The sequence below is a fragment of the Paralichthys olivaceus genome, chromosome 7 (assembly GCF_024713975.1).
Source record: "Paralichthys olivaceus isolate ysfri-2021 chromosome 7, ASM2471397v2, whole genome shotgun sequence".
Taxonomy (NCBI): Eukaryota; Metazoa; Chordata; class Actinopteri; order Pleuronectiformes; family Paralichthyidae; genus Paralichthys; species Paralichthys olivaceus.
Genome location: NC_091099.1, coordinates 12,414,636 through 12,423,157, shown reverse-complemented (window position 1 = coordinate 12,423,157; position 8,522 = coordinate 12,414,636). Strand labels below are relative to the sequence as shown.

Sequence of the window (8,522 nt, the reverse complement as noted above, 5' to 3'; positions counted from 1 at the left end):
AAGTATTAGACGTATTTCTATTTTTACTTAAACTGAGGCTGCTACGCTGAGCTCAAAACAATACTTTTTGTAACTGGGGTATAACAGACAATTTCTATCATAAATGTATGGAGTATAGTTTTTCACAGCATTGGGTTTTCTGTTCACCTTGTATCACTGTGTGACCGACAATAGAGAAAGTGTCCCCTTGTTTTAACTCAGGTAATAAAACACATTTTCAAAGTGGAATTCAAAGATGAATAGACATGGAGTTCAGATTGAGCATACACTGAGGTGTTTAATAAAGTTGACAGTTTCTACTGTTTGGGACTTCACAGGAGAACAAATTCTATGTAAGAGTTGTTTACTTCATTTTATACAGAATAAAAGAGATCACCTAAATTACACATTGAAAGCCAATATTTGTACTTTTGTGAAGAATACAAATTTTGTACAACAATAGCTAGCATAGTATCTTAATTGTTTTAATAAAAAGATCACTTGAATATTTATCGTATGATGAAAATAAAATAACACATTCAAGGGAAATAAAATGTAGATTAACTTAAAATCTCTTTTAAATTCCGAAACAAATAATTTCATTATTGGCAACAAAGTCCAGCTTGTGCCGCCAAACGATCCGAGCGTCCAGACCGAAAACAGCTTCTTTAGTTAAGTGAACTATCAACTACAAACACTTACCAAACACGTAGTTCTGTTTTTATAAAAGCCATGAAGCGAAGCAGTGTACTTTTGCACAGCAAAGTGAAGAAAGTCACAAAGTTAGCCATTCCTTTCACATTCATTAGTTGTGCAGAATTTGGACATACACCCAAGAGAGCCGAGCGTATCGCGGTGCATTCACCAAGGCATTTTCTTGTGCGAGTCTTTTTCCTAGAAAAGGCAGGTCTGGTCACGTTTGAGTGATTTCTGTGTTTAGAAAATAAAAGTGGCTTCATTTTTTCTTTGGGATAAGGCATTTCCTAACTGTGCATATAGGTAAACTACAAAATTCCCTGATATGTTATCAAGTGCTAAAGTATGTGCTCAACTACGAGGTGATGCTGCCAAGACGGGCAGACACATTTTTTTGTTGTTGTAGTTTTGTTGTTTATTATTGCTATTTTCCCCTGGATTTACATTATGAATCACTAAGCATCATGGGATGTCTACTTAATGTGCATGAACATGAAGAGATTGCCCCGGGGATCCAAATCAATCATTTCATAAAATGTGTTCTGTGCATCGAGAAGTCCAGCCTCGTCAAGCTGTGCCACTCAACAGTCTGTCCTCTGGTGCTCTTCTTCCTAATGCTATGTGGACTACATGTGACCTGTAATGACATCATATTCTGTGTATATAGATATATATAATGGGAATTGAGGTTAAAACTGCATAGATCATCATCATGGGCTTTGAATGAGAACTTCTATGTTGTGACAATGGGGCAAAGAGAACAGAAACCTGACAAACGCACACAAGACATGTCGCGGTGAATGCAGAGTGATACCTCGCTCTCGTACAGCAAACGTCTCATACACGGGTGTGCAGTGAGATTGAAGTCGATGACGTTGCACTGTTGTTGTTGTTGTGAATTAGCTGCTGAATTTATTTGCTTCTGCGACGACTGAGAAGGAAACAAGTCACCGTCTCCTTTTTTCACGCCACCTGCAAAGTGCGGCAGTTGAGACATCGACCTTGTGTTGCAGCATTTTTCATGCAAACGACTTCAGCGCCTTCAGATTTTCACTTTTCTAGCTCCTAAGGTTCCTATAGGCCTGCAGCACTCGTACTACTTATTGATATGAGATCCACTTTCAGTAGCCAATTAAAGGAAACGGATGAGTATTTTTGTACATAATTATTTCAAGTAGACTGAGATATTTACAACAACGACGGGATCAGATTTGTGTGAAGGTCAGCAGCCGCCTCCATCGCATTTATGTCTTCTGCTTATGCCAGTAAAAGGACAGTGGAAAAGGCCTGAGAGGTGCCACGTCTCTCATGCTGTAACAGTAGATCATTCTTGGATGTGGGACGTTGGGTTTAAATGTTGGCAGTGTATTCCGCAGCTGCTGGTATACAACTAACACGAGCTAACACAATAGGAGGGGAGGAAACCCTATTTCCCCTTTAGCCTTGTGATCATCCTTCATAAATATGAAAATAGTAGAACTTCAACCTCACAGCATTGTTATTACAATGTCTTCAGGACAAACAGTCACCACTAATAAAGAGAGAGAGAGAAAAAAACTAAAACGTACAGGAGATTATGTCGATAATTAAATTTAGAAGAGATTACAGTAAAATGAACACAATAGCAAATATTGACCAGTGAATGATCTACTTTTTTTTTAAGGGTCTACTCTTGTAAACTCGGCTGTAATCCACAAAAATATACTTTTCTTGAAAACGGTGGTCGTACAGTACATTCAGCATGTACCCACACACTGGTGATATATATTAAAGTTGCTATTTACACAACAAAAAGAAAAATGTTTGGCTCAAATTTTCAATCATACAAACAGAACAAGCAAATGTTCATGGCTTTAGAATATCGATTCATGATGTGGCGTACATGACTTTACACTGTTTGTAATAAAGCACAATTAAAAAAAAAAAAAAAACAATGGCGAAGAAACGGTGCATTTGGAGTGACCTGTTAGGAAACCCTAGCAACTGTACAAAATAACAAAAGAAAACAGCTTTGGCTTATATTACTGACGAACTGTTATACAAATGTGAACATGTTGATTTTCTCACCAGTTCAACTGGACAGGTTTTCTTAATTGCACATTTAGACTGTATATCCTACTCTTTTAAATTATAAAATGAATAAGTATGTTATTATTGCAATAAATTCTGTTGCTTTTTTGTTTTTACCTCCCCCAACAGGTACGGTTTCATTTATTCACTAAAGTAGTCTGTTTGTCATGTGACCATCACTCCTGTGTAGTTTTAGTTAACTCCATGCTGTCTGTGTCTCCTGATCGACTGAGTCGATAAATCACGAGAGGCCACTTGAGATAAAGGTCTTGTGTGGTTACAGCATGATTTTTTTTGAAAAGATAGTTCTTGCAGTGAACGTGGTATTTAAGGGTCCTCAGCCTGAAAGCAACACGACTTCCTCTGATTGTTTGCAACATGCAAGCACAACAGCAAAACAGCAACTACATGTAAGTGTCTGACTAGACCAGTGACTACGATAATCTACTGCCTATTGATGAACAATTTTCTTTCTTCCGCAAAAAGTCTGAATTGCACCAAGTACCTGATATCCCCCGCTTGTGCATTTAATTCAGCCCAACTCACTGAGATTTGATTCTTTTTAAATCTTACTGCATCAGTTTGACAATTGACTTCAGATATATTACATCTCAGTCTCACAAATTGAAAATGGAGTTGAATAATAGTATCATAATAATTGCTCAAAGGACCCTTGCTCTTTCTTTCATCTCCATGTCTAACCCCTCCCTCTCTCTCTCTCTCTAACTGGCTGGTGACTGGAGGTGTGATCGGGGCTCTTTATGTCACCCATGTGTCCATGCGCAAGCGCTTGACCGAGGGGCTCTCCCTGTCTTCAGAGCCAGCAGGGGGTCTGCCGAGCCCCAGTGGGGAGTGGAAGTCTGGCCGGTGGTCTTCGCGGTCGCTTCCATCGTACGAGCTACAGGAGGAGCTGAGGCTGTCGGCAGGTGAGCGTCCCAGAACTTCCTGTCGGCTGGACCCCTGCTGCGGCTGCTGCTGGGGGAAGCTGGACGGGGTGACGCGCTCCCGCGGCGGCGAAATGGGTTCAGACTTGATGTTTATGCTCTGGCTGGTGTTGATGGATAGGTTGGAGACCTGAGTTAGGTGACCTCCGCCACTGCAGAGGAGACAAGCAGGGCATTTTAGTGTTCAGTTCCAAAAAAGAGACAACAAATAGGAGGTGAAGAGACAGTAATATGTAGATGTGTGATTCAGCATAATATCACAGAGCGCAGTGGGTGTTGCTTTCATGTGCGGGCGTCTGGAGAGTGTGCTTTTGTTTGGAAGTGTGTTACTCACACCAAAGAATTAAGAGCGGCCTGGCCCAGTTGATGCTGTTGCCATGCCGACATGGAGCCCAATGAGAGCCCAGGAGAGCTGAAGCCCTGTAGGGAAGAGATCTCTGCGCTGCTCAGGGAGTACTCTGTAAAAACAAAAGCAGCCACAAACACGGTGAGAACCCGCTCGCATTTCAGCTGAGTGCAACTGAAAAAGGAGCAGGGACCAGCGTGCAGCATAAACAGTCACAGCTGAGGTGGTTGTTGTTGGTCCGAGGGGAGAGCACAGGCAGACTCACCGGCGGGGTTGTAGGAGGTGGGCATGCCTGAGTAGACCAGGCCCTGTGGGGGTAAGCTGGGGGTGGTGACAGACACAACTGGAGTGGCCAGCGGCTGGGTGGACTGGGAGCTGCTTATCCTCTGGGTGTTCTGCAAAAAACACACAAAGCAACGAAGAAAGAAAACATAAGCCCAGAATACAAATACAAAACAGTGTGTGTGTGTGTGTGTGTGTGTGTGTGTGTGTTCTTATAAATAAAGACAGCATCACAATTCATTTTCAACTTTTACTAAATTTAAAATTTGCATATTATGGTTATCTGGGATGTAAGAGTGTAATAAAGACAGCTGCCACAAGGGGGTGGTGAAGCTATATGGCAGTCAATATTTAATCTTTCTAATCCAATGTTGACTAAAACTGAATAAATATTAATAAGTGATGCTTTGGTTTCTTGCTGAGATTTTCTGATCTATCGATCCACCTACAGCTCAATAAAATGAGCGTATCATGCTAAACTGAATAAATGCAAAAACTGACAGGTGGATTTCACTAATTAATAGAAATGATTAATTTATTCCATCAACTTAAAGCGGCAAAGTGATGTGGTCAGTGCAGGAATCACAAGAGGAGACATATGATTAATCACATTTGTTAGAATCTGCTAAATTAGTTTCTACTTTGTCAGTCATAAAAGATGTTTTATAGCGTTAGTGCAGGAGTGAGACGAATCAGAGTGAGTCTGGGGATCTGTTTCATAATCAAATAAACACCTCTTAACTGAGAAGGTGCAAAGGGGTAAAATTAATGACACATTTCAATTCCCAGGGTGCGCAGGAGCTCCAGTCATTTTTTTTAGTGCAGTGACTGGCATGCAGCCCACAAAAACATACCTACAGAGTCCGGTGTGGTCATGCAGCATACGCCGCTACAAACGCACACACGCGCACACACCCACACCCCCGCCAACACTAATCAAATGCAGAGAAAACAATACCAAAACAAATCCTCCGAATATAATGTATCAGGCATATGTGCCGATGCCAGCAGCTGCATTTGAAGCTGTATTGCATCATAATCTAGTTGATGGCTTCCTCGCATTGTTCCAACACTCAGCAGCCAGATGACTTCACCAAACCCAAGTATCTCACAGAATGATATCATTTCAGATGATCTCATCTTCACTTCGGTGGAAAAATATATACTGTTAATGGTTTGTATTTTACTCAAGACGACTTTAACCCTCAAACTTTCCAGATTGTGATCGACTATAACAGTTGTTTTTTTTTATTAAACAGTGACGCATACATCTCTCTCTCTTTCTCTCTCTCTCTCTCTCACACACCCAAACTAAAACACACACACACACACACACATACTACTAGTGGTTTATGACTAACAGTGACGTGTTGGGAATGGAGGAGCCAATTTAACAGGCTCAGGCAATTTTCACAGGCCAAACCCAAAACATGCAGTGACAAACCATTTTCTTTTTTTTGTAACGCCATTATTGCTGGCAGTTCCCAGAGACAATCTCCGGTTCGAGCGCCCTTGGTCTAGTGTGTGTGTGATTACCGGAAGCATGTTCACATTGCAGCCATTTGCGCCAGGCATTTGTCAAAACTCACCAAATCCATTTCCTCCTCCTCCGACTGCTCTCAGCAGAAGAAGAGAAGAAGAGGCAGAGTTACAGAAAAGAAGCAGAGCAACTGTAGATCACTCTGGAAAATAGTGCCAGCTACTGTATCTACATTTTTACAGTGGAGGGAACAACAGGGACTCTAATTTTGTGTTTGTAGTTGAACGTAGTACCCAAGAACCATTTGTCCAAAGATTATCCATCTATTCACCCATTAGCTATATCACCCTCGATCACAGGGTGGACACTTGCAGACAAACTCAAACCTATTTGTAGGTGTGAGTTTAGTTTTAGTTTTTTCCAATCAGCCTTACCTGCATGTCTTTGGAAAATTCTTCAGGACATTGACTAATGCTCACCTGATTGTGACACTGCCTCACCTCATAATAATCAGGTAAAGTTTCTTCACTGCTACCAGCAATGGCTGCACAGTGCCGTGCATTTCATATCTTCCCTGTACTGAGAGAAGAAGCAAAAGCTCCATCTTTTCTGTGCGGTGGGACATGCTGCAACCAGACCAGGGCTGTCTTAATGCCCACACTCAATCAATAGCAGCAGGAAGACACGACAAGGGCGACAAGATATTATCTGGCTCACACCCTGGGCCCATGATTAAGTCTTCATCTACACTCTGTCACACCGAGATGTGATTAATTTAATACCATTATGGCCTAATGACAGGCTGTCTGCAGACCTGCCATAGCCACCACCAAAACGCCCTGACGGCTCAGACAGAGCAGAACCGTCCTCCCGCCCCTGCCTAACCTGTTTCAGACCTCTCGCAAGGCAACCCGTGCTGCTCCACCGATTTCACATGGCGACACGGTAACAGGCAGTTATTTTAAAACACTGATCCAGGCTTGGAAAAAGAGGAGCACCCACAGTAACCTGAGGTTTATTTACCAAACACAATCATTTTCCTGGCATGGCTCCTGTTGCCGACAACACCTGCAACATGAAAAGTTGGAAATAGTGCATCGGTGGCCAATGTCTGAAACCCCCCATTTACAATGTTTTATAAATGTTGAAATATGACCAAGAGAAGTTTAGCCTCAGGTGTTCACTGCGGTCAGAGCGCTTTGAAACTTCATTATTATAATTAGAGAAAGTCTCTCATTTAAATGTGAATAACTGAGCAAGAGTTACAAGACTAGAGCTGCAGCTCCGAGAAGAACGCAGCTCAGATGAGGCCTCTACACTGTGAGTGAGTGAGTTCCACTTGGCAGATAAATATAGTCCTTGGTGAGGTGACAACCTCGCTAGAACAGCGAGCTGCACTGCTGTGATAACATCAAAAAATGTGTGTAGGCAAAACCCAGCTTTGAGAGTCTAGATAAAGACGCTTAACATCGATCTGCTCTGCCCCGCAGCAAAGAGACATAAAGGTTGGTTTGTTGATGCTTCTTGTGTGCAGTGGTGTAGCTCTGCTCTCACCAGTGGGGGCATCATCCCTTTGCTCGATGGAGGGATAACAACCCTTAGGTCTGGCTTGCGGTTTCCCATCCCCATGTTCCCTCCGGGGGGCGGTGGAGACTTGGTGGGCATGACTTTACCCAGGCCGTTGCCGCTGGGTGTGCTGAGGAGGCCGGGGGAGCCCCTGGGGTTAACGAAACCGTTCCCTGCAGAGGTACAAGGCGACAGAAACACATCATCAAACCATGGACTGTGACTGACAACACCAGCAGTCATCAAGCAAACCTCTCGCACAGAGTTGTTTTCCGGCGTGCCACGGCACACGCCGTTAAGTGTTTCCAACCCTCTGGGAAGTTTTAATAGACTCGGATAATTATCCCGCACATTTACAATAATAAAATGTCCATTTCAAAATTGATGAGCCTTTTATTTTTATTGTGAATGATTACATCAAAGTCAGCTCTTTGTGTCTTGGGATGAGGAGCAGTTCATTGTCAAATGTACTGTGACTGCTTAAAAGTAATAGCTGAAGTCATTACAGATGAATAAAAACAATAAAAGAACTCTTAGTTGTTGTTTTTGTACACTGTGCTCACAAACAATAGAAAAGTGTTACTCTACTTTTAACATTCACACCTTGTTGTGTGTGGTCATCAGCCATTTCCTCTTTATCATGAAGAGAGTATAAGTCCCCAACAAGTTATTTTAGGAGTTTCCTCAGACTCACGCCTACTCCATCACTAAACCAATATCTCATGAAAAGGGTGAATAATATCATAGTGTGAGAAGAGATTATTGGAATTCAGTTGAAGTTTTTATTGTTTTTCCGAGATTTATTTTGCTTATATATTTTAGTTGTAGATGATGATGTTAATTGTCTCTTCTGAAATCCAAAGATGTTTATAATTTTGGGCTATTTCAGTAGCTTGCAAATACAAGAAATGTGTTTTGTTCTTGGAAAATTAAAATAAAAAATAATGCAGCACAACATAATTTTCATTAAATCTATCCATAGCAGATCCCTGAACACTTCCTGCACCTAGTATTCTGCGATCTGTTCTTAGTACATCTGTCAGCATCTTTACACTTTTATTCTTGCTGGTTTTCTCAACCTACAGTTGTTGTTTTTTTTCAAAGGTGCAAGATACAGCGTGACTCATCTCTGCAAGGTCCGCAGTGGGATTCTGCAGAT

General features: G+C 41.9%; 1 protein-coding gene across 10 annotated transcripts in view; it reads right to left on the bottom strand.

Annotated features, from left to right (window-relative positions):
• Nucleotides 1–251: 251 nt before the first annotated feature.
• The window catches only part of mef2aa (myocyte enhancer factor 2aa), an 89,687-nt gene continuing 81,416 nt past the window's right edge, over nt 252–8,522 (bottom strand). For 5 of the 10 annotated variants that reach the window (XM_069528572.1, XM_069528575.1, XM_069528576.1 and 2 more), the window contains 5 exons: nt 7,352–7,536; nt 5,907–5,930; nt 4,301–4,430; nt 4,024–4,147; nt 252–3,841 (listed from right to left, as the gene is read on the bottom strand). In XM_069528572.1, coding sequence (XP_069384673.1) covers nt 3,505–3,841; nt 4,024–4,147; nt 4,301–4,430; nt 5,907–5,930; nt 7,352–7,536 — 800 coding nt within the window. In that variant the 3' untranslated portion in view covers nt 252–3,504. The remainder of the gene's footprint in view (nt 3,842–4,023; nt 4,148–4,300; nt 4,431–5,906; nt 5,931–7,351; nt 7,537–8,522) is intronic. The other 5 variants (XM_069528581.1, XM_069528579.1, XM_069528577.1 and 2 more) reach the window with 1 other exon arrangement.